This window comes from Copadichromis virginalis, linkage group LG9 (assembly GCF_057382275.1).
Source record: "Copadichromis virginalis isolate Kocher_CV1m ecotype Utaka linkage group LG9, C_Virginalis_male_GT1.1, whole genome shotgun sequence".
In the NCBI taxonomy this organism is placed as follows: domain Eukaryota; kingdom Metazoa; phylum Chordata; class Actinopteri; order Cichliformes; family Cichlidae; genus Copadichromis; species Copadichromis virginalis.
The window spans coordinates 22403998-22430701 of record NC_140626.1 but is presented as its reverse complement, the minus strand read 5'-3'; the positions used below and the strand labels follow the sequence as shown (position 1 = coordinate 22430701).

Below are 26704 nucleotides of genomic sequence, written 5' to 3'. Positions count from 1 at the left end.
AAACTGACTTTCAGACAGTACACTCAATACATGGCAAAATGAAAATACGGAAATAGGAAGAAAATATCTCAAAGTTCTGCTTACACAGTGGTTAAGATATAACTCTTAGGTAAACCCTGTGATGTTACAGTCTTGGCATCCCACTGTGAGTCATTTGCTTTTGGCTCCCTTGTGTAATCAAAGTAGATATGCACACATAAGCTCTAGGTAAAAACAGTTCCCTTTGCAGACAACGCCGAGACATTAGTGAAGCAAAGCGTCTGCATGGAGTGCACTCCACCATTGCGTGATGAAGATCCATTTAATAGCTTCACTGCTTAACATCGATCCCTCAAGATGGATGTTCTGTTGTCATTACTCATGAGTGAGTATAACTTGACAGGCAGTTAAAGAATTTTGCTCTGCTATGGCAATGAAAACAGCAACTCTGTGTGTCAAGTCAATTGACTGCAGAAAGGGTAAAAGTGGGAGAAAAACAGACACTGATGAATTAAATTCAAATTCAGAGTGATCCATTTGCTCCCAGTGCAGGCAAAGTGCCATGAAATGACAAACTCTAAAAACCGGGCATCTGAATAGTCAGTTGTGTCAAATTCATCCTTTTACATTTCCATTAAGACTTAATGTGGTCAATGTAAGAACAAAAAGACATACATTAGTGCATTTCCTGCTTAAATTATCCAAATGTGATAATATGAAAACTTAAACTATTAAGGTGTCTTATTCTGCACGTATGTAGGATCTTATAGAGGCAAAATTATCTGTAAAAACATTTCTGTACTTTTCACGTTCAAGCTGTTTTCTTTTTAAAACCTGATAAGAATCTTTGTATTAGAGTATTTCTAAATGATACTTCCCTTTTTTTGCAGTCACAAGCATGCAAGTGACTGCTGAAACAACATCTCTGAGAAAATTGTTTAAAAAAGGGGAAACACATATAACCTGGATAACAATGCTTTCTATAAGGAAAATTCAAGTCAATAATTAAATGAAGAAATATGCGTCTAATTTATTGGCATTTCGGCAGTTTTAGATAAAGGAGGCTTTTGCCAAGTATTGATAATTGTTAATTTGCATTATTGAGCCACTAATATATCGAATCAAGTTGTCCGTTGTAGGTACCAAGGTGCTACGCATTGCAACAAAAACCTCCATGTAAGGTTGCATTTGGTTGCTAGCAGATTGCTGCTGCCACTCAAAAACTTGAGAATTAGTGCCTTACTGTTAAGCAACAGTAAGGCACTAATCAAGAGCTTAGAAAGAAAAGCCTCCAGACTTCTTTAAGTTTCTTGAAGACGTTTCAACCTGTGATCCAAGAAGCTTCTTCAGTTCTAAAAGCAATTGGTAGAGAATCCCAGATTTTTAAGCCATATTGGGAGTGTCCCTAACAGGGTCGTGGACCAACTATTGATCCTCTGCCTAATCACACGAGTCAAGGTGGGAAAACAGTTGTGGGTAACGATCAGCCAAGGTTTCAGGTGAGCCCTTGTGAGACCTTGCCCCACTCATGTGACTAACCCTAAGTCACATGATAAGCTTGTGTGATTAGGCAGAGGATCAATCGCGAGGTGGTTTCTGGTGTGACCAGTTTCACCTTGTCAACTAGTCCCTAGGCCTCTGTGCCTGAGGCCTTACAGAACAAACACACAAAGCTAATGTTAGCAAATTTTAGCATGTTGCTCAGACTGAAGGTGATATGATTAAACATTAAAAAAAAGTTTTTTTCAGTGTTTCCTCCGTAAAACTTGTGTGTAATCTGTCTGTGTGCAATCTTTTCTTCGGTGGCCCTGAAAGGCCAAACGAACTGCAACTTAAGAAAACACCAGCAATAAGAAAAATGCTGCAAAAGCACACAAAACACAATGGAAATAGGAAAAACGACAACGGAAATAGGAAAAATTCTAAACAGAAATAGGAAAAACGAAAACCGAAATAGGAAAAAACACAAGGGAAGTGTTTCTGGGGAGACAATAACCCGACAGACCAGTTGCAGGAACACAAAACATGGTAGGTGTGTTTTATCATGATTCATATAATACTGATAATGAATTTTTAGGCTAATGCAACTATTTGGTTGGTAATACCTGAAACTAGTAAAGAAAATCAACAGCCTATTTATGCAAGATAATTCATAATTTTATTGGGGGGGGTTATATTGGTTTGGTCTGATTATTGGGGGGGGGGGGGGTCATAACCCCCCTAACCCCCCTGGACATTACGCCCCTGGCTAACACACTTACTTCTCATCTTTTCGTTCCTCACAGAGCCGATAGATCCTACCCTTCTTTTAAGTGTCTCCCAGCGCAATTCTTAGCATATTTTGGTTCCTGCAACTGGTTGTCGGGTTATTGTCTCACCAGAGACACTTCCCTTGTGTTTTTCCTATTTCGGTTTTTGTTTTTCCTATTTCCGTTGTGTTCTGTGTGCTTTTGCAGCGTTTTTCTTATTGCTGGTGTTCTTAAGTTGCAGTCCGTTTGGCCTCTCAGGGCCACCGTACTTCTCTTTAACAGAGAATTTTTACTTAGACCTTCGTATAGCTATCTAATTGGGCTTACTTCAGTAGATATTAGCAAGGTAACAGAGACTGTTGTGAGTGAACCAAAAGGTTATATGAACATTTTCGAAATAACCAAAAGTGTCCCAGCAGATGTACTTAATACCAAAATCCTGAGTTCACTTTTAATTGGTTCCTAAATTAATACACCAGCAGCTACAGCTGTTACTGTTAAAAGCTTTGGACGGACTTTATACGCTAACTCGTCGACTGAATATGCCGTGTGTTTATTTCCCAGATTTTGATTCAAGGTACAGTTGGAGATGATTTTACTGGAGACATTGCTATTGATGACCTTTCCTTCCTCAACTGTGAGCCTTATGAAGGTAAATGATTACAACACAAAACTGTACAGTGAAATTCTGTTTCCAGTGTTAGTTATTTTCTACTGTCTCTTGCTCTAGGAGAGCTCCCCACACTGAATAATACAACTCCAGCAGTGACGACTCCAGCCCCCACAGTTCAACCCAATATGTGCCATTATGGAGAGTTTCCTTGTGGGACATATGGGGAGTGCATTCCCTTCAGTAAAGTGTGCGACTTTAGATATGATTGCTCTGATGGATCAGACGAAATAAGTTGTGGTAAAATATTTAAAAGGCTTTAACTATTGCATTATCAGTCTTCTTAAATGTTTTTGAGACATTTTTTATTTTTATGTCCCCTCTTTTCCAGTGAAGGAAAGCTGTGATTTTGAAGGAGGTGACACTTGTGGGTGGAAGATCGTCAAACCCTCTTTCATACTAAATCACTCGTTTCGCTGGTCATGTGACCAAGGGGAGAGCAATCATTTTGGAGAGGAGTACCACCGTCCTACTAATGACCACACCCTGTAAGCACCTACCTAAGAGTTTTTGAAATTTTTTCAATATTATTGTTCATTTTGAAACCTTTATAATACCTTTCAGCATTGATACTTCCTTCCAAAACGTGCATGTGCACTTAGGCACCTCCATACCATCAGAGATGCTGGCTTTTGAACTGAACGCTGATAGCATGTTGGAAGGGCTTCCTTCTCCGCAGCATCCGGGATTACCAACAAGATTGTCTAATCTGGATATAGAATACTTTCCCACTGTGAGACAGTCCATTTCAAATGAGTCTTGGCCCACAGGACACGACGGCGCTTCAGAAGCATGTTCAAATATGGCTTTCTTTTTGCAGCTTTAGTTCGCATCTTAACCGTCAGTGGTTTCTGGAAGTGTTCCTGGGCCCATTTAGTAATGTCAGTGACACAATCATGCTGATGAGTGTTGCAGTCTTGTCTGAGGGACGGAGCACCATCCAATAAAGGTCTTCAGCCTTGTCCTTACACACAGAGACATTTCCAGTTTCTCTGAATCTTTTGATGATGTTATGCACTGTAGACGATGACAGTTGCAAAGGCTCTGCAATTTGACGTTTAGGAACATTGTTTTTGAAGTCATCTTCTTACGCACCCTTTCACAGATTGGAGAGCCTCTGCCCATCTTTACTTCTACCAATTAAATTAATTAATTGCCAGATGTTCTCCCAGCTGAGTGTTTTTGAACTTTCTTACTTCTTCAGCAATTTATTCCCTCTGGGAAAATGTAACAATCTACAAAATATACAGACAGCTGCCAGTGGTTCTCCTCAGCCTCCTGGTAGATGCAGCTATGGTATCAATTGAAAAATCCTACATGACTTCCTTCTCGTTATCGCATTCACCAGATTCCCATCCTTGAGATTTTTAGTAGAAACCCCAACAGTATCAATTTGAAAGCCCTACATCGCCTCTTTCTTGCATTCGTATTTGTAAGGGTGTTCACCTTTCCCGCCTGCCTGGCAGGGCAATAACAATATCCCATCAGCCGTTTAGGCCTGAAGGGTAAAAATCATAAACGAATATTTCCCAAGAGAAATGCCAAGAAATCACAAATGGGTTGTTTCCTTTAAGACAAATGTTTTACTGAAAAAAAGTGTATATTTTTGCACTATAATACACTAAATAAAAATACAGCTGTCAGTTCCAATGCAGAGCCCTTTCTCAGTATATCCAAGGCACTCAGGCTAAAGACATTACTAAAGCTGATTTAAATCCTCATTTCCGTCTCAGATCCGCAGCTGAATTTGAGATCTTATTCTGTATTCCTGATATTCCTCTGATAGCAACAGCTCCAAGGGGTGGTATATGTATGCAGACAGTTCAAACGGTGGATACGGTCAGACCACTGACCTCCAGACTCCTGTCATCTCCTCCACTGGGCCGCAGTGCACCCTGGTCTTCTGGTACCACATGAGGGGCTTCACCGTGGGAACACTGAAGGTAAAGAGAGCAGACAGATCATTTCTGTGTATGGGGTCTCATCAGAATTGAGTCACGGAAATATGTTGATGTCTGCAGGTGCTGCTGAAGCAAACAAACATCACTCATGAGGTTTGGACTGAGACTGGTAACCAAGGCAACAAATGGAGACGAGGAGAAGTGTTTTTGGGGTTATTGAGTAATGTCCAGGTCTGTTACATAATTTTTCCCTAAGAAAACTAGTGAGATATCTAAATCAGTTTAATGCAATGAAATGGTTCATATCAACTTTTATATAAAAAATAATATAAAATAGTCATTTTTAAACAATTTAGACATTTTATACAGTGGTATTTTTATAATGATATACAGTAAAAGTATAAAATGACAGAACAACAGCTGCAAAAGTGAAAGGGAAGGTTTACAAGATAGTATTTACACCTGCTATGATGTGTGGATTGGAGAGAGTGATACTGACAAAACCAACGAATCTGAGCTGGAGGTGAAGTTGAAGATGCTCAGATTTTCATCAGCAGCATCAAAAGGGCAGCTCGGGTTTAGTGGTTTGGAGACAAAGTTAGAGAGGCAGGGCAGAGATGTTTGGACATGTGCAGTAGAGTAGTGGATGTACTGGACAAAGGATATAGACGATGGAGCTGCCAAGCAGGAGGAAAGAGGTAGACCACAGAAAAGATTCATGGATGTAGTAAGGAAGGATATGAAAAGAGTTGGTGCCACAGAAGAGGAGGCTAGAGTGAGATGAAGGCAGATGATTTGCTGTGGTTTCACCCTTTTATTGTTTTTAATAAGTAAAATTCTGGACAATATAATTTGGCTTTTTTTCTGACAAAAATTAATTCAAAATCATGTCAAAGTGAAAACAGAGTTTTACTAAAAAATGTCAATGATTTAAATTCCATTTAATTCTTCACAGCCACTTGACCTAAGACAATCTTTAGAGAAGTGCCTGTCCTTTCAAAACAAGAGATAATCAATGTCTTCATCTGAGGGGCAAAACTGCCACACCCAGATAAAAGTACAGTGCCTGCCCCGGTGGCTTGATTGCACCGGAGAAGTCATCCCACTGATGCACATTAACCTTTGTCAGAACAGAGAGTCAGATCAGAGCTGATGGTACAATCAGCAGCTGAAAGGCTTTACACACCAAACCTTCAGAGCCCTTTTTGAGACTACAAGTGCCCTTTTCCTTTCCCCTCCGAGCACTTCATCAGCTGACTGCCACTAGACGCGGAATAACAAGACTCATTAGGACAGGGGCTATCGGCTCTTCTGTTTCCGCGGCTTGCCTGATAACATTAAGCATCGACCTCTCCAAAAAAAGTGAGGACTCAGAGTTGATCCCGGGTCTGTTGTTCTTTTTCAGGTGGTATTCTCTGCTAAACGAGGGATCAGCTACATGGGTGACTTGGTAATAGATGACGTCGGCTTCGTGGATTGCTCCCCTCCTCTTCCTTCAGACCAGCCTTGCACACCTGAGCAGTACACCTGTGCAAATGGCCACTGCATCCCTCAGGACAACCTGTGTGACTTCATCAACCACTGCGGGGACAGCTCAGACGAGAACCCCTACATCTGCCGTGAGGCCTCTTCTAATGTTTGGCTGATGACTTTAAGTGGAAGATTAATTTTCTGATAAATGAACAGCTGTGATTGAGTTCGTCTTTTATTGCCATCTTTCAGAGGGTTTTATTGAACGCTGCAGTTTTGAGTTTGACCTCTGTTCCTGGCGCCAGTGCCAAGAGGATGACTTTGATTGGAGGATCAGCAGCAGTCCAACCATTGGAACTAGGCCATCAACTGACCACACCCTGAGAAACTCCTCGGGACACTACCTCTACTTGGAAAGTTCATTTCCTCAGGAAGATGGCAGCACCGCTCGTATAATAGGACCCCTACTGAGCCGCAGGAGCTCACAGTGCAAGGTCAGGTCAAGGTCAAAGGACAGAATGTACGAGAATTATTAAAAATACAGCTAAATGAAGACGCTAAAAAACACTTTACCACAGATTAAATTTTTAAATTCTGAGGTCATCAAAATTTGGCCGTTTCTATTGGTTTTGATGTGGCATGATTTGAGCTGGTAGGCTGGTTGGTAGGCAGGTGTGTCCTGGTACCAAGACCACTAACACAAATTCCATTTAACCCTAGGATGGATGGATGGATTATTTGAGCTATATAATAAAATACTGTATTTTTAATTAATATTATAAAATATGCATTATTTAACAATATATTAATAATCATCATGCCCTGTTGAATCCTCCCATCTTTGGGTTTTGTGAGTCAGTGGATTCCTAATTAGATCTCTTAAGAAACATTGCTTTATAACAACATGATTGATGTTATTCAGATAATTGTCTGGGACTTGTGTGTGTGCAAAACCTTTGAACTACAACTGATTTCTACATATTTTGCTTCCAATCAGCAAAACTTTCTTATACTTTAAATGATTTCAAGCAATAATTTTCCAAACTTCCTGAAGATCCTTGGAAGTTGTTCTTTGGACATTGGCTGTTTTTCAACTTTATGCACTAATGCATAATTTATTCCCATTTCTATTGTTGAATCTTTGAAAAATGCCAAAGATAACACAGTTTGACACTAATAAAATTGTATAGTTGCACCAACAAGATGATTCCCAAAGATATAATAACTGAAAATGTGCCATCTTTTTGCATGGTATGCAGTATGAGGAAACTGGACAGATAGAGGACAAATGAACAATTAACTGGCCTGAAAACCTATCTACAGCAGATTAATAGTATTTTTAAGTAATATCTTTAAGTAATAGGGGAAAAATATCCAACAAAGATCTGACAGAGGACCCAAGAGATGCCTTTTGTAGGTGTCAGTGGAAGGGAAACAGGAAGAAAAGGCTGAGGTATGCCAGATTACACAAGAACTTCACTCAAAAACAGTGAAAACAGGTCTTATGAAGTTATGAATCCAGATTTGAAATTTCTAGTTGTAATTCCCACCAATGTGCTTACAGTGCTTACAGTGATTTCTAAAACACAGTGGAGGCTTTATCTTGATTTGTGGCTGTAGTGTTGAAGTGCACATTTCAATAAACCTCTACTTCTACCTTCAGTTTTCTTAGTAAAATATAAAGAAATAAAGGGTGTCTTGAGAATTTTTGCACAGCAGTGTATAATATAATATATTTATGTTTGACTTTCAGTAGTAACTAATGTAAAATATATATATTTAATATATATAAGAAGAGCTAAATTCAGTGGTTTTGGTATATTCACACTATCAAGATTCAAGTTCAACTTTTTGGAAAATACGCTCAGTTGCTGCTAAGAGCTAGCTGTAGCTAAGCTAACTTAGCTTAGCTTAGCATAAAGAGGCGATGGAGATGAAAATAGTCTTTCTTGTCATTTAGTCCTCAAACAAGTGTAAAGATGAGATGTACTTTTCATGTAAACCCAACCAGCTGCTGACTTTAGTTTCTTATGTATTTCAGAGATGAGTGGAAAACGTTTATTAGGAAGAACATGAACGTATTTCTTAAAATTAAGAAATTCCTGTCAGCTTGCAAGTTTTAGTCTTAAGAAATGACTTTTAAATATTGACCTTCTTGTTCTTACAATTAGAGCTGAAAACGTGATGCAACTAAACAGGCAATTAGCAACTGAGTGTGTATGCTTGGTTGGTAGTATGTGTGTGTCCTCCCAGCTGTCAGCCCCATGCTCTACTGGGAAATGATTTCTTGATTGACTGCCTGGTTTGCTCTGTGTGTCGTGTCTGTCTTATCCTGCTCCTGACCTGTCAATCAATCACACGGTTAGCAAAAAGGCTCCAATTAAACTGAAGGGAGGGCTGTGCTATGGGGGAAATGCTCTCTCTGGCGAACGAGAGAGGGAGGTGTGCTGCCACAGCTCCTGAACAAGCCTCTATTTGGAGAGAAAGCCCATAAAATATACTGCTAACTCACTGATGTGTGATGGAAAAACACAATTTCTCTCTGTGCCTTAATAAAGGCTACAACTGAAGGGAAAAGCACATCGATCCAGTGACAGACCGAGTGGATTAAAACTTAATCACCTTAGCATGCCTCTACTTTTTGTTTCTTTCCACAGTAGACCAATATAAGAACAAAAAAGAAGAGAACAAAGTGGTATCAGTGTGTCAAGCAAGCGACCTTTGAAAGATCCAAGCCTATTATTTAGAAAGAGTACCAGTGTAGATATAGTAGCGATTGAATTATTTGACATCTTTATTACAGTACGGATATTAGTCCGTACCAACATTTTTCCCCATTTCCCATCAAAAAATTTAAAGTCTTCAGGGTTAGACATTACAGTTACTAAACTATTGATCTTTTTTTGTGCTATTTAAATTAACACCTTTTTCATTTTCCTCCTTTTCTCAGATGCGTTTCTACTTCCACATGTCTGGAGATGGCATTGGGACTCTCAGTGTGTTCAGCAAAAGTGAAGGCCATCTCCATCTCCTCCTGACCCTGACGGGAGATCAGGGCAACTACTGGCAGATGAAGGAGATCCCGCTGAGCAGCTCCAGGGACTTCCAGGTCATGTTCGAGGGCAAGGTAGGCCGAAATCCAAAGGTTTACATCTGCCTGGATGACATTACCTTCTCTCCAGGATGCCTTCTCGCTTCCTCAGCTACATCGCCCGATAACACTCCTTCACCTCCTCCAGGTACGCAGTTCACTTTATTGGACATATGTTTCATTTCGACCTTGGCTGTTTCTTTCCGTGTTATTGTACACCCTCCTATCATTCACAAAAATATGAAAAACTGTAAGCCACCAAAAACTATATAGTGCATATATTGCTTATACCGGTAGTAAATAAACTAGAGCTTTCTATAAATCACAAACGTTTTACATCATGGTCTTCTCATGTGACGTCACATATTGCTCGAGAGTTGTCTGCCATATTGTACCTGACACAACCACCAGATGTAAGTGGAAAAACATGTATTCCCTGACTGGTTTGTGAGTGGTTTTCTAATAAGAAAAGCAAACAGTAACTGCAGAATGTTCAAAGCATTTCCTTTGGTCACCAGCAGATTGCTGCTTTTCCTCAAAGTTTGAATCACGTGGATTTGCCTGCAGTTACTCTTCAAGCGGTAGAGCAACGGTGAAAGGTGTGACACAATCGAGATACAGAGATTGTTTGCCTTTAAAGTAAAGGTTACTTTTGATGCTTGTTGACTGCAGCACTGAGGCACGACTTTTACTGAATCCTTGTAACTTTGCTGTTTCCCTGTTTCACCTATCAGGCGAAAAGTCTCAAAATCTGCAGTTGCAATAACTTTGGCAATCCTCTCTTTTTATAAGAGAGAATTGCCAACACTGGGGTAAAAATGTGGAACAGCTACAAATACTGCTGACAAGAACCTCATCTGCTCATGGTTCTTAGTACTCATTAGCAAATATTAAGGCAACAAGCTATACTGCAAATATGGCTAACATAATATGCTTATGACAAGAACTACTGTGCCATATTCATGAATACTGTAGTTTAGACTATTTCATGAGTGAAGGAAAGCATAGCATAAAGCATAAATCTCTTTCAAAGCACATCTTATTGCATGCCATAGCAGCTGACTCCACTTTTCAAATTTGATCCCAGTTGGTTTACTCTCACGATTTACACCAAAGTTCTTCTAGAAAACAAGTGTCAGTACTCTCCAGCCATCTTGGTAACAGCTTCAGGCAGAAGCTGACTACCGAGCAAACGTCATATAAGTTATGTACAGAGAAAGCCCAGAAAACTATTTTATAAGCTTATCTCCATCTTTACTATAACAACAAGTTGGTATTTCTGCCAAAACACAGTGAAAACGGCTCTGCTAAAAATGTGCCAGTGCAACAACACAACAGGCTCAGTTTTTGGTCTCTATTGGCTCTTTGGGCACAGAGGTTTGACATCCACCATCTTTTCCATCATGTCAAATGCCTCCTGTGAAGAATGCATTAATATGGGCCTTCAAATTCCAGTGAGACATTAAATATATGTACTCTTACTAGATGAAAGTGGTGAACTCTGAGAGCTTCAGTGCAATATTAACTCAGGGGCCAGATCTCACAGTTGCAAGCACTTAAATTCAACAAGGCGCTCACCTTGCCAAACAAGAGGTATTGCAATAAATGCCTGGCATGTTTGCTCTGCAGTCAAAATTAAAGGACTGCGTGTTTCTGCAAAAGACTGAATGACCAGACGAAGGCCAGAGTGTAGCAGGAAAAAGCTGTTTTTATATTATTGCTTCTAAAAGACCCGGCTATTCTAATAATGACTTTTTAATTCCGCCGTGGCAAGGCGAATTCTGGGACTGTAGTCATTTTCTGTGAAAAGCTGTTTAACTGTTTCCCTCTAGGGCTGCTTTATATGAGGATTTTATCACAAAAGCTTAAAGATCACTGTCATTGAGGCAGAACGGAACAGCACAGCCCCGAGTTCCCAATTAAACTATTTGGTGAATTTTCAGAAAAGATTTCACTAAGATGTCGATAACTACAGTTTTGATTACTTTCACCTTGATAGTTTGCTCATATGGGCAATCGGAGAATTAATAATGGCTCCTGGGTTATTATAACACCACCTTCATTTGGAGGTGAAAACTGGAGTTGATGAGGACTGGATTAAAATGAGCTCAAAAGCTCAACCAATCCAGATTTAGAGCTCTTGAAAATAGAGGTGTCCTATCAAACATGCTGGTTTTCTTTGGACTAACATTGTCAAACGTTGCACATTTCCATTTTTAAGCTTTTCGGTATCTTCGGTTTTCCGTTAGACACTCGTCTTAATTTAAATTACCTATATAAAACATTCCTTTCTTGTTTTTTTGAGCAATTCAACAGTAACATCCAGTTTAAGTTGGAGTTTTGCTGATATAAAAAAATAAGATGTTTTGAACTAAAACGAACAATCTAAGGAGAAATGCTCTGAAACGTTTGCTCACCTCGGGGCTGAAGCTCTGACCAAAGCGAACCCATCATAGTTTGAATTTTAGACTAGGGAGATGTTCAGCATGTAGAGGTTCCTCTGCATCCCTTGCATTTTTTATGAGCGAACCCTTTAAAAGGCAAGAGAAAACAACAAGAGCTGATTTATCGGCATTGTCACTCTATTAAACGTACTGCCTTTCCGATGCAGCTGATGTCGAGGGAGAAGAGAAAATCTGATTGCCTGTGCGCAGAAAGGGATAAAAACTGTGAAGCTCCCTGTCATTTTGAGCTGTAGAGGGTTTGTATCCAGCTGCATGGTGATGTGCAGGATTATCCTTACAGCTGTCTCTTTCTCTTACCTCTCTCTTCGTTTCACTGTCTGTTTGCATTCGTCTCTTTCGGTGCCTACAGTGAATAGCTGTGCTCCAATATTAATCAGACATTATTAGAGAAGTAGTGTGGTGTCAATAAGAGTCGCTGCAGGTTTGCATGCTAATGATGCTTACCTTCAGCTTACTCCATTGCTCTGCTTGGTGATTTTTCTCATACTGTTGAGACTTAGAGGAAACTTTTATATATCCATCTTGAGCATGCAGCTCATTTTATATAGTTTCCTCTCATTATGATGGTTTTAAAAAAGTGCATGCGTTTTAGGTTTATTTAGAATAGAATAGAATTCAACTTTATTGTCATTGCACATGTCACAAGTACAAGGCAACGAAATGCAGTTTGCATCCATCCAGAAGTGCTTTAGCCATGATATAGATATATTACAAAATTTATATTAGCAATAATATAGATATATTACCGAAATGGGTCTGTTATAGGTATGAGGGTACAAAAATGGGTCTATTATGGGTATGTTACAATGTACACGGTATGAAGGTATGTTATGAATATGCTATAACTATAAGTATGTACAGGCTGTAGTGGGTATACAAGCTATGTACAGGCTATGAACAGGATATAAATATAAAGCTATAGAAATATGCAAGTTATAAACAGTTGTAAACAGTTGTAGAATTATAATTATCGTATTGTACAGAATGATTGTTTATACAGAATTATGCAGTAGTGCAGTTAAGATAAGTGAAATATGTGGCTACTTTATTTATTTAGCTTGTCTAAAATTATTTCATTTAAACTTGAGAAGGTCACTCATCCTTTCAGACTGAACGTCTATGTATGCTGGAATGGGAATCTATTCTGCTTTTAATTATTTTCATAGATATTAATTACACTGGTAGACACTTAAAAGTGGTCGTCTGACACTCTGTGTTGGCCTTGTGACACTCTGGTTGCTACCGTTCGCCCTCTGGCAGCTGGTATAGGCTCCAGTTCCTCTTGCAGCACTGAGTCATATAAGTGGAAGAAAATGCATGGAAAGGTTTACAGTTTACACTATGCAATATATGTTAAGGGCTTAAACATAGGCCATAAGGAGCTGAAATCCAGTGCATAGGACTACTAGTTTGAGACATATAGCAAAATTAAAAGGGTCAGAAGATGCTTTTTTCCCCCTTTAAACATGACAGGATAATTTTCTGAAAGAAGAAGGAAGAAGCAAATAAAGTAGTGTGAAAACAGGAAAGAAAGGCATTGTAAAGAACACGGTGATATGAAGTGTTTCTTGAAGGTTAAGTCAGGGAGTATCACCGCTGCCCTGACAGTGAGGTGAGTCCAAGTGGCCATTAATGAGACAAGAGGGAGAAGACTTGAAACAGAAACCTTTTCTCTTTGTGTCTCAGCAGCTGCAGGCTGCAGAGGACGTACAGTAATATTGATGAGAGCAGAGACAGCAGGAACTGTAATTATATACTGCTGTTCCCTCGGGAGCTTTTTCTTCCACAGCTTCAATCTATATAAAACCATCACACGATGGAGCAGAAAGACCGACCGCTTTTACTCTCCACTTGCACTTGTTTTATAGCTCTGCCTGGAAAAAATACCCAAAACTGTAGAACAACACACATGAATAATGTTAACGTGGAGTTCTTCGTTTGCATCTGTAGACTGCATGTAAATGTGAGCGTGTGTAAAGGAGAGACAGAACAAAATGCAAATCAGATTTGAGCCGATCTTCTTCTTCAAGTCACTATTGTGTTGAACTTGCAATAGAACTGGGAAAATACAAGTCAAATAAGTTTTCCATTAAAATCCTTTAGTAAAGCAGTGAAAGCGAAACTTTTTAATATTTTTTGTGGCTCTTTCTGTAAAAGATAAAAGCTGCAAACTGGAACATTTAGGGTCATCTACTCTTTAATACTTGTGCAGTCAAGTAAGTGGCTGTGTGCAATGTTCGTATTATGGAAATTCATTCATAAAGGTCCACATTTTACAGTAAAGTGTTTCTAATTAACAATAAATGTTATAAATATTTTAGATAAAAACAGGACAGTTTTCCAGTGAATTATCTGAAACCTGGGTGTCCTTCTATATTCAATAAACCTTCAATAAACTTCCTATCCTGAAATAATTCACTGGGATTTAAACTTTAATGTTGAACCTGAATGACATTGCTGCACAAGGGGGCAGCATACCGCTCAAGGCGCCTGCCCACATACTGTATGTAAGTAAGGACAGGAGCAGCCTGGTGAGAAGGTCACATTGCCAGCAGCCTTCGAGCTCTTTGAGTTATCCAAGTAACAAGATATAAGCAGGAATTAATGAGGACAAATGAATTAGTGTGCATTCACAGGAGCAGAGCGGTAGCCACTCCTGTGGGTTTAGCAGTATGCTGTTAGCTGATCTTTGAAATAAATCCACCTACAGGCTCAGTACGTAGCAGAGCAGCTGGGAGCTGTGGCTTCCTGGCTTCCTATATGCCTTTGTGGGGCACATTGCTTCTGGTCCTGTGCATCTGAAGAGGAACAAAGGATTAGGATGGACTTATACCCCTTTCTCTCCTTTAATTACAAGGACCGCCCCTCTTCATCACGCCTCATCTCTCTTTGTAACACTCCCTTAAGCTAAGCACTGACCCCACTGGAATGTTTGGCTCCAAAAGAAGCAGATTCCAGCCTTCTCCAGCCACCAGATCATACAGTGTTTCATTCTTATAGCCCCATGCCCTTTTGTCTTCCTAAGCCTCTTAAAGAGCCCCCGATGCCACATGCAGACGGTCCCCCTCTCTTGAGTTGACTGCTTACGCTCCGAAGTTAATGCTCAACTCATGCGGTGCTGTCTAATCTGGTGAAGCACACAGTAGTTATTTTGCTGAAACTCCTTTAGGCACAACATTTTTATTGCACTTTGTAATTCATAACAGAAAAGCTGGATGTTTTAGGAAATGCACAAATTGCTTTACTTTAAATATTAACCTGCAGCAGCAGCCTGCTAGCTTTGCACATGTAAACTTCTTAAATGAACATACATAATTAACATACAGTGTCTGGAAAACAGTTTTCAGTTTTGCAAACGATATTATTTCTTGGTGAGAAGCAGTGACTTTCTGCAGTCTGGTTCTTATAACTGTTTTGTATGGATAAAACAAAAATCATATACAGTTCATATATACAGTATATATGTGATAGCAGTACAGACAAATATAAGAAGAATATGGAGATGAAGCTCGACACTGACCTTTACAGTGCGTCGATCCAGACAGGGATGTGCAGAGAGGTTTAAAGGGGCGGGTGCTCAAAGTTAAAAAGGGGCACATTGAACCAGGCTGAATAACAACAACACACATTCATCAAGAATCTAATATGGGAAGGGCGGGGCTGTGTTGATCTGAGACTGTAGACATTAAAAAGTCCACAGGAGAGATGGTAGCTGATTAAACAAGTATCATGAGATAATAACAAAATGCAAAGATTGGTGACAGCGCTTGGAACCATAAGGCAACGAAAAACTGTGACATAAACTCGGCTCTGCCTGTGAATCACTCTTTGCTTCTCTTCTTCCTTCCTTCCCATCATTTCATATATCACTCTCCACTTGCTGTCCATCTGAGAACAAGGCACAACTTGCTATTGCAATAAACTATAATCTAATTATCCACACCTAACAACTCCAGCACTTAATCTATAATAAAATGATGACAGAAAAATGTTATAGCCCTGCCTTTAGTAGCCTCATACAGCGCCTACTGTTTCCTCCTCATGTCCTTACCAGCCATGTCTGCACAATGTTATATCATGAGTAATATTTTTTTTAAATCCATCTAAATAAAACACACACATGCACACACAGTGACATTTTAGACCTTCTTCAGAATACTGTATATACTATGGGCATCATGGTGCTGATCCAGAATCCTTACATTATTATTCATTACTAGAGCTACAATAATAAAGCAATGAGGAGGGGGAAGTAATAAATATGAAATAATGTATTTATGATGATTCCATTTGTTTCACTATCCACTCTGTGCAGGGGCAAAGCTTATTACATGTTTAAACTGTAGAGATACAATCATTTTACTGCTGTAAAATCCAACTTTTGTCTTATTTAAAATATAAATCTAATATAATCTGCTTCTTAATGTATGTTTTTTAAAATACAGCTTGTGTTTTTTAATATATTATAATTATAATAATTATTATGTGGACATGCATATTAGATCGTTTTTTAGTGAAATATAATCCCTCCAGAAAGGCAGGAAAAGCCCTGTAACTTGCTTTAAAGCTAAATATGTTCTAAATACTTTAAAACTAAATATGTTCCCTAAAACGGTGACAGAGCTACAGACCCATGACAGCCTTACACAGGTAGCCAGCAGCTATGACCAGCACTACTTGTGCAGTTAATAAAAGGACAGGTAATGTTTGTCACGCTGTTGCACACACAGCACGCTCGTTTGTTTCAGTTCGTCAGTTGCAACAAGACAACTTACCAACGTGTACGTAATAAGCTAATACTCCTGTGTGCTACACACTACAGTGTACGCTGTACACCTACTTACTGGTTGTGTCGCATCAGTCTGTGTCTCTGAGTTAACTTGTGTTTCTCCTACAGCTCCGGACCGCAAAAGATGCGTGTGCTCTTTGTGAGCTCGTTCCCGGCTCGTAACCAGCGCGTTCTGCCGTCGAGGGCGATCATTGGTTAATAGTGATCATGTGACTGATGCAAGCCAGATCCTTTTATTTAGCAAAACTGTGATTAATAGTTAAATATTATTGTTGAGGGGCACAGACAGGACTCCGCACGCACACACACATAAAAAAATAAATAAAAAATTTTTAAAAGTTGCCTCAACAAAAGGGCACTTTGGGCACTCATCAGGAAAGGGGCAGGTGCTCAAGCCCCTCTAGCCCCCCCCTCTGCACGTCCCTGCATGGAGGTCACATCCCCAAACAAACTTAACCCAAAAGATGTGCTGCAAACATTACAGTGACTGCAGGACACTCCCGTCAGAGGTCTCATGTCCACACCCATTTGCTCTTAAGGATGTGCAAAAGATTTCAAATGTGACACGAGCTGCTGTTGAAGCTAAGTCTGCTAGCTTGCTGGCTGACCCCCGTGCGTGCTGTGTCATGCACACGTAACATGCCGCACTTTCCTCATGTCATTTACCAAACACACCCTCAAATTAGGATTTAACATCTGCCGATTTCCCATCTCCCTCTCTTTGGCATGTCAGCGCTCCTGTCCTGCATCGCCAGCATCCTCCTGCAAGCTCTGGGGGCAACTTTTCCCATCACTCTCCAATTTCTATGTGTAAGATATGTGCAGGGAGTGATGAGCTCAGAGACATATCTGTTGCTTTAATAAATCATTTCAAACCTTGCCAAACAGAATAACAGTCACAGCAAGTGTGGGTAAATACTACAGGAAACACTTGCTAAACAGCTTTTCTGTGAAGAAACAAAACAAAAAGCTTTTTCTGAGTCAGTTTACTGTGCAGCCAGACAAATAATGTTCTAATAAAGAAGTCAGTCAGCAATAACAGCCGTAACCAGACAACAACAGAGCAGAGAAAAGGGAGTTTGTTACAGAGGACGAGGAGGAGGAGGAGGAGAAGAAGAATACCCTGCTGTGGCTTCTTCTCCCATTACTTTGTTATCTGCAAAAACACCAAAAATGAGGATGTCTTGCAGAGGCATTCATGTTTATTGCAAACTGTGGTGAGAAATATATTACATTCCCACTAAGTGCTTCACAGTGAAAGTCTTAATACAGTTCTGATCTAGCTGTGGGAACACCAGATTACATGCTGCATCATTTCTTGAAAAGCCAACTTAAAACCGACTGGTGGTCGACTGAATCTTAATATTCTGCTGAAAAATGTAGACCATAAAAAATTGAGTTTGATTCCATGAAAATCAGAAGAATTATATCTAAACTTTAAGTGTGTTTAAAATATTCAGTAACAGCGATACAAAAGCCATAGACTACAAAAAAACCCGATGTAAGATTATTATTATTAATGTCGCTAATGCTGAGTGCAAAGAAGATACACTTTCTTTATTTCTCATTCATTCATTTTCCTACTTTCTCCTTTCTCTACTTGGCTGAAAAAGTTTGAGTGCTCCCCTGTGCCAAAGGCAGTGAGACATTAGAAGATGTGTCAGAGATTACCCCGTAACTCTTGGCCCTCCTTCCCCCAACACGTTTTGTGACCTTCATGTGATTTGTCAGAGCCACCAGTGCAGAGATAGTTTTCAACCTCTGTGCTCACTTGCTGGCTCAGTGTCTTTCTCCTTCATCACTTTCCCTCATTTCTCTCCCTTTAGGGCATTTTGTCTATTTGGAAGCAACACCAGTGGGACTGAAAGGCGATAAAGCTCATATTAGAAGCTCTGTGTGGAAAGAGTCTAGCGCCATCTGCAAGCTCTCCTTCTGGTACTACATTTCCCACAAGGCCTCGGGAAGCATCCGGCTTCTGATCAAGGTAATGCATCTGCATATAGACAGAAATGACATCAAATTAGTGCAGCTGTATCGTGGTGTCTGTATTTGTAAAAAAGACAGGAGGTGTTTGATCTATAGAGGGAGGTTGTAGTTGGTTCTGAGCATCTGGGAAGATTCTCTCTTTGGCAGCTTGCAGTTCTTCTTACCCATCAAGTTTCTGTACACATGGCTGATTCTGAGGGATTAAAATTTCTATTTGGACTTTTCTGCCATATAAACTCTGGTGGGTTTGGCCTCCATCCTCTAGTCTATTTACTCTAAACTTTATTTCACTTTATCAGGTATGACTCAAGCAGAAGGTGCTGCTGCTGTGCTTGACAAGATTCATTCCTCTGCAGGAAGGTGTAGCAGATCATTTTTCTGCATGTGTGGCACTTCAGGAACTTTTTATGCCATCTGCAACAAAAATGCTAATATAAATGTATTTAGTTATTTATTTGTAGTACCTCCTTTTTCAAACATTTACATATCATTGCTCATGCAAAATAAAAGGCTGTTCAAGTTCATTTCAAGGAGGATCCACATTCAAACACACATGGCAGACAGATTTTGGTAGGAAGCTGAAAGAAAGAAAGCAAAGCAAAAAAAAATAAAAAAAAATACCCAACCAAACAAAACATCCAAAGAGAAAAGCCATCTAATGGGAGCAATAACTGAACCAGAGCAACTACGAAGCCCTGAAAAAAATTACACACTCCAGAGAGCAGGGTAATAAGGAACAAGAGCAGGCAATCGCAAGAGCACCAGAAAGAGGAATAAAACACCCTAATACGCACAGGGAAAGTGATTACACAAATAAAACAGGAAATGACTGCCAAAAAAATGGCACAATACTGGAATACATACGCAGAGGAAACACGTAGAGGAAACAATTAAAAACTCAGGCAGGGGTAAACAACATCAGCAACGGGAAAAACAAAACACAAGAAACATGAAGAGAGAAACAGAAGAAAAGCAAACTGTGGCTTATGCCTGTCTCTGACATGTTTCTGCTACTTTAACTTTTAATTATAAAAATATAAACATACAAACACATTTGAGGTGTCTTTAGAAAATAAAAAACACTGCTAAGACCCTATGGGAATGTGGTGAAATTTGTGTATATTGTGTATGTGTGCCTGTTGTTTCTATGTAGTTCTTTCTAATGGTAATTTTAAAAACCTACTTTTATCCCTTGCTGTTTGTTTCATTGTTCTTCATTTGTGAACAAAAACTAAAACACATTGAATGATTGTGGCTGCACATTAACAAAAAAACCAACCTCGTTATGTTACTCATTCACTGATCACATGCTTGGATGGACACGTTACACTTACTGATGCTGTTTTTGTCTCAATCATTAGATAAATAGTCTTTGCTATTGATTGTACATTAAAGCCTGCTGTAGACTGGATACTGCTATCATGATGGGATTTGCCCAGTCCCCCAGTCATCCAGCCGGCTGTTGGATTGATTATGAGGCTCTCCGAGAGGCAGGAGATGATAAATGCATGTGGACTATTTTTAAATGTGCACCCTCTTTCACATATGGGTTGAAAATGTAAAATTTGGCCTTTTAAAGAAGGTCAGCTCTGTGCTTTAAAATGAGGTGCTGGACTCATTTACACTTAGAGACACAGACGTAGTGGGTGGAGAGTTCAGAGGCCCTCTGTGTGTGTTTGTGTGTTGGTGGGTGTCTCTGTGTGTGTGAGGGAGAGAGACAGGCAGATAAAACCAAAATGCCTCAAGTGTTATGTGGCTATAGCTTCCTATGACACATAAATGATGATAAGTACATGTATGACCTAGAGGGTTCAAAGACATAAGCACTTACAGATTATTGGTTTGTGCTATAATTTACAACATTAGAGCACTTTTATAGTCCGGATGTTGCAGCTACATAAATACTAGCATGCACACACATTTGCACAGGCAGGGCAATAAAAACACACAAACACGCTCACAGTCTCTGCAAGCATCACAGTGTAAATATAGTGTATACTATGCATCTTTAAAGGGTGACTGAACAACAAAAAAGCTTATGATAATAAGAGTGAAAGGGAGGGGATTGTATTTACATGGCAAGCCTCCCCCCATCCCATGAAGTTCACAAGGGGCTCAACAGGCGGCTCTATTTATATCACCAGCCGTGTGAACTGCTTCTTTTAGTCATTAGTCATCACACTAATGAAGTGTCTGTCCTCAGCAGCAGAGCAAACTGAATAAAGATGGGGTGTAAGAGTGAGTTAAGTAGCATTAATGTACCTGCCAATCTTCAAACTTCCAGCAACACTCCTTCTAATGTGTCTACATCCATTTATGTATGTATGTATACATGCATTCTCCTATGAGATGATGGATGATGTCCTAGAGGATCTCCTCCGAGATAGGACCAGGGCATCACTGATCTCCTGGACAGTCGGAGGTGCAACCTGGCAGTATCGGAAGGACTGAAATATATAATGTCCCAGAGTTGCTCAAGCATTTTATCCTGATATCTAATTGCAGTTAGGGTGTAGAGGTCTGTGTGCACCTCTGTTTCTCATTGTTTGGTCAAAGGCAATCACACCAGTGGCCTGGTGGAGGTCATTCTATAGCTTTAGCAGTGCTCATCCTGTTCTTTCTTGCACAATGAAGCAGATAACAGTCCCTCTAATTGGCCTATACAGACCTGTAGTAACCGCTTGTCTCCATGCTTCTCAGACTGAACTGGGAAATACAAAAAACCTTTTGGCAATGACACATGTTGATGTGCAGTCCTGGAGGAGTTGGCCTAGCTGTGCAACCTATGTAGGGTCCAGGTATTGCCTCGTGCTACCGGTGGTAACACTGACCTTAGCCACTTCCTAGTGGGCGGGGCTTAGAGGGAGATAGAAACTACAGAAGGAGAGTCCCCTGTTTACAAAGTCGGGCCTTTTTTTCTTAATTTTTGCCTTGTGCAACTTTAAAGTTTAAACATTTGCAACTTTTTGAGGGGTCAGGGATGAGATGGGGCAATTAAAGTTTGGTGAAAAAAAGTCTGGAACAGAATTAAAACAGAAATGGGACTATGCTAACAAAGGAAAATAATGTAATTCGTATTTTTCGTTATACCCCATTTCCTTGGCTGTCTCAGCAGTATAAAAGTTTCATCTTGGAGAGATGAACTCGTCCTCTTTTCATGGAAGAAATATTTTACTTTCCCTGCCGTGTATTTTTCATAATAGGCTGTTTGTTTGCCTTACTGACACTTTGAGTCAGCCTACCATAACGATGACAGCAAAATTACTACATAGCTAGCTGTTTGCTCATTAATATAGTTATATATGGTGTTGTGGGTTCAGATGCAGCCTGCGATTATGGTGAGCCAAACATCTGCCGGTCAGCCACAGAGAGGACGTTCTGCTCGAGTAAAATATAGCATGACGAGGCTAATCATTTGTGCGTGTTTCTCGTCACGGAAACAATATGCAAATCTGTCCCTGGTGAAACATGGAAATATTTTTTTAAGTAAGGAAAGACTGAGTGTAAAGAAAAAAAACTTGTGATTTGACTAAAAGGTAAGTTGACAGAAAACAGCTGCCAGCAGTTTCATAAAATGAAAAAGCCATGAATACAAATTGGATTTTAGTTTTGTGGAACATTCAGTATACGGTTAAGACGTCAAGGATTTCACAGTTTCAATAAAAGAAGCTTTTTGTTGCGAGCACAACTTTGTTTCTTTCTTCTGTTTCTTGCATCCTGACTTTTACTGAGGGATAATAAAAAGAAATTATGCAAATGTATATCCTCTCTTCACTTTGAGCAAACCGAATTGGCGGCTTGCGCTGCCTTGTCTGCAAGCTCAGGAAATGAAGCTTCAAATTGATCGAATAAATGCCTCGACTGATATGCCACCCAGGCATCAAATGTGAGCTACGTATGCCTGTAACGCACGCTCGTCACTCGCTCTCTGGCTGCTTTTATGGATTGGGCCTTTACTCCGTGGCATAAATCTGGATAAGTCCTGCTGCAACGCTGCCTATTAATGTACGCTCTACTCTCACAGTAACAAGATTATTTCAAGCCAGGGCTTCACTGGCATAAAGAGAGAAGACAGTCTGTGCAAGCCTCACCCAAGGGTGCATTTTAATAGGCTTTCCAACCGCAGAGTAGAAAGTGACATTGCTTGTCCTCTGCGTTTGAGTATATTACACCAGGTTTCCTTTCACTGCAGTCGAGCCTCTGGTCACATATTGCCACCTCAAGTGCAGCATGTTTGCTGCTTTATTTTGTTAGGGGTGGTGTTTATTTCACACTCCTGCGACTCATTCCCCACTGCAGCACTGCCCTTAAAACTGAATAATTATGTGACGCTATAGACCTGCAGTTTTCCCATCACCTTTACAAAGAGCAGAGGACGAGGAAGCCGTCGTAAATTATTAGAGCTACAGCAGTATTAATATCAGACTCATGAGCTTCTGCAGAATAGGTAGTTAAATCTATATGCACCCCCATTAATGCTCTTCTCCGTACTGACCTGAACCTAAGATTGAGTTGCAACTATAACTGATATCCTAGAGGCAGAACAAAGCAGAATATACAATACTATGCAAAAGGCTTTATATATACATATATATACATAGAGAGATAGAGAGGTAGATAGATACATATATAGAGATATAGATATATATAAATTTTTCTAGGAAAATGGGAACCATTTATTCAAGGACTGTATTCTTCATGGTGTGTAGTGTGTCCTAATATAGCCAATGACTAACAGCTCTTCTGGATTCATCTTGTTGGTGAAAAATACAATTTTATCTATTCCAAACTGGCTTATTTTTGGTATTTTTCAAAGATTTAGCTGAAAAATAAAGAAAACTAATTATATGTTTTCATGGTTGCTGTAACAAAGTGCCTAAAAATACCAAAAATTGGTTCGTTGCTAAGTTGTATATACATAATACTGGTTCATCCCTTTAAATGATTCATCAGGTCAGTGTTAAGTGGCTCAACAAACAAATAAAAAACATCCATCCATCCATCTTCTTCCGTTTATCCGGGGCCGGGTCGTGGGGGCAGCAGCCTAAGCAGAGAAGCCCAGACCTCCCTCTCCCCAGCCACCTCCTCCAGCTTCTCCAGGGGAACACCAAGGCCTTTCCAACCTCAGCTGGCTCCTTTTGATGTGAAGGAGCAGCGGCTCTACTCTGAGCCCCTCCCAGATGGCTGAACTTCTCACCCTATCTCTGAGGGAGAGTCCAGCCACCCTTCGGAGGAAGCTCATTTCTGCCGCTTTTATCCACGATCTCGTTCTTTCGGTCACTACCATGGGTGAGGGTAGGGATGTAGATCGACCGGTAAATTGAGAGCTTCGCTTTTACACTTAGCTCTCTTCACCATGACCTTGGGGAGGTTCAAGGACTGGACAGAAAAGGAGTAAAAAAGTAGATCAAAGAAAAAGAGAAACTTTGAAAGACCTTCGGAAGGTCTGGAGAAGTGCTGCTGTATAAGTTTTGCTCAGTACCTTATAGATGTTTGGGTATTTTTCTTAAAAGTTGTACAAAGTCAGTCTTGATCCATACTGGCTCAGTTTGCCAACAATTAGCTGCCATTTCTTACACTTCATTCTTATTCTTGGCTCAATGCTTTTGCAGATCTAACCCCATCAGAGACTCTTCAGCTACACCAACTCCAAGCGGTTCCACATTCTTTCAATAAAAAAGTTTTAAAAGTGGCCATGTGCTGCTATTTATTGTAGATGGGCGAGTTATTCAGACACGCTGTTGCCAACCTAAACACTTATACCACATCCCTGATGACGTTACACAGTTTGAAAACATTTCTGATAAACCAAGCATGTCATTTTTGTCTTGCTAGCCCACAGAAGCGTTCTGCTAAGCAGTCTGTTTTGCTTCATTCTGGTCCCGTTATTGAAAACAGAAAAGGTTTCAGCTAAAATCGAGTGGGGCTGGTTAGACATGCAGTCAGGGATTTGTTTCATCCCCTTTGGCTAAACAAGGAGCAACAATGTAACCATTCATCCTCAAATGAAATACTCAAATAAAAAGAAAATCTTCCACAAGCGACATACAGATGCAGATATTTTATGGGAAGGTTTTCAGCTTTAAGGGTTTCGTGTTTGAGCAAAGACGAGGATCACATTAGATGAACAAATTCAGGAAATGATCTGCAGTACTTTACTGACGTGGATCATCTGTCATAAGTACAACATTGTATACAGTAGCAAAACACAGTGTTTTATGCACCACCGCTTCTATTTAAGTAAACATTTTTTCAGGCTGAACACGGATCACACTTCTTTCTTAACCATCACAGGACCATCGTCCCCACAGTTAATGAGCCCAAAGACTTCAGGTAGTTCTATCTTTTTATTACATAATCTAGGTGAGAAATCTTTAAATAATCCCAAACATTCATGCCGAGTTTTAATTTCTCAGGATTTTTTTTTTTACTCATCTTTAATTATACTTAGTTACTTTATTTGTCTTTGTTGGCTTGACCGGAGCATGCAACAACAATTTGAAGACTTTACTTTGACATTGTACTCTTGTTGATACTTTTTGTCTTGATATATTTATTCTTTAGTTTCTCGAGTTTTGTTTTTTCTTTAATCCACTTCATCTAACATTCAGCATTACTTTTTAAAATCGGTATATGTAGAGTACGGTTCTGTTTTATCTTATCTGAACTACACTATTGTTAAAATTCCATTGCATTTTCTACTACCTTCACCATCACCTCGCTAGATTCTGTTACTCTTATGCCCAAAGTATTTTAATATGAAGTGAGAGAGCTTTATAAAAGTCCCATTGATGCTTTTGACATGACAATAAAAACCAGCGATGAGATGCCGGCTCGTCAAAAGGCACGTCCACTAAACCCAAAGTCAAATTTGCTGTTTCCAAGCTGTATTAGTCATGATTTAGTGCCTGGCAAGTACCATGGGAAAAGGCATAGTGGGCTTACAGAGGAATACACGTCAGTTTGTCTTTTAATATGTTCCATATGTGACATGAGAGAAATCTATTACTATACTCAGAAAGCAGGGTTTAAATGTGAGTCGCAGGTCTCAAGACGGGGAAATTGTTACTACAATGTTATGCTAATGCTAATGAGAGTTTAATGACTTCTCTTAGATGCCATTCCCTTTTTCTCAGCAGCAGCACTCTGTCCACATATCTGATTCAGCACGTTTTGACCAAGAAGTTCTTCACTCTCGACATGAGGCTTAAAGCTTGAAAAAAAAAATTCTGACTGTAATGACTGCTGTAGCTCTTTGAAATGAGACTGCAGCACCATAGTATGTGAAATGCTACCACATGAGCCTCTTTTTGTTCATCGCTGCTCTTCTCCACAGATGGAGAATAATTTAAAGGAGGTGTGGAATCAAACGGGACATCAGGGCAATAAGTGGAACCGAGCAGAGATCCCCCTGAGGAAGCTCAGGAACTTTGAAGTCATATTTGAGGTGGTGCGCCTAAAGGACGTGAGCGGTGGAGCGGCCTTAGATGACCTGGAGTACATAGACTGTGCCCCAAGTAGGTAGCATGCACAAACAGTACACAACAAGTTTTGCATATAGACTGGACTACAATAAAATAATTATGAAAGCACTATGAAGGCAAATTTCAGGTGAAATTGGGTCACTATAAGCCCATGTTTCATACACCTGGGGAGATTAATGACAATATTACTAGCATTTCTATTACTGCTCATTTTGTCACTGATGGTTTTGCTCCAAACGATTGTTTGTTCAATATTATTATGATTACATGTCATTTTTAAATGTACATTTTTAAAAAGCTATTGATTATATAACGCTTTTGAACACTAATTTAAAATGGGTTGAACCAGCATCAAAGCACTTGTGGACTTTAATAAAAATGTAAAAGTTGTAGTGATGTAAAAATTAGTTATGTCAATTAAATGCCTGCGTACAATTATGAACGTGCAATTTTTTTTTAAAGATGCTTTTGGCAGATATATGGAAAATGACTGATAACCAGCAAATTCTAGCATGTTTAAATTGCATGTTGCTGTTAGCATTTAGCTTAAAACAAGCGACCTGGAGAAGTGATTTGGGTATGTCATCAATGGCTCTTACTTTTTTTTACTTAGTTAAATC

At 39.7% G+C, this 26704-nt stretch overlaps 1 protein-coding gene across 1 annotated transcript in view; it reads left to right on the top strand.

The window, feature by feature from the left end:
* malrd1 (MAM and LDL receptor class A domain containing 1) overlaps positions 1-26704 on the top strand; it is a 66038-nt gene that overhangs the window by 21041 nt on the left and 18293 nt on the right. The window contains exons 12-21 of the mRNA XM_085468899.1: positions 2793-2880; positions 2959-3138; positions 3230-3386; positions 4685-4841; positions 4920-5030; positions 6205-6418; positions 6522-6763; positions 9220-9610; positions 18441-18598; positions 25937-26117. Coding sequence (XP_085325025.1) covers positions 2793-2880; positions 2959-3138; positions 3230-3386; positions 4685-4841; positions 4920-5030; positions 6205-6418; positions 6522-6763; positions 9220-9610; positions 18441-18598; positions 25937-26117 — 1879 coding nt within the window. The remainder of the gene's footprint in view (positions 1-2792; positions 2881-2958; positions 3139-3229; positions 3387-4684; positions 4842-4919; positions 5031-6204; positions 6419-6521; positions 6764-9219; positions 9611-18440; positions 18599-25936; positions 26118-26704) is intronic.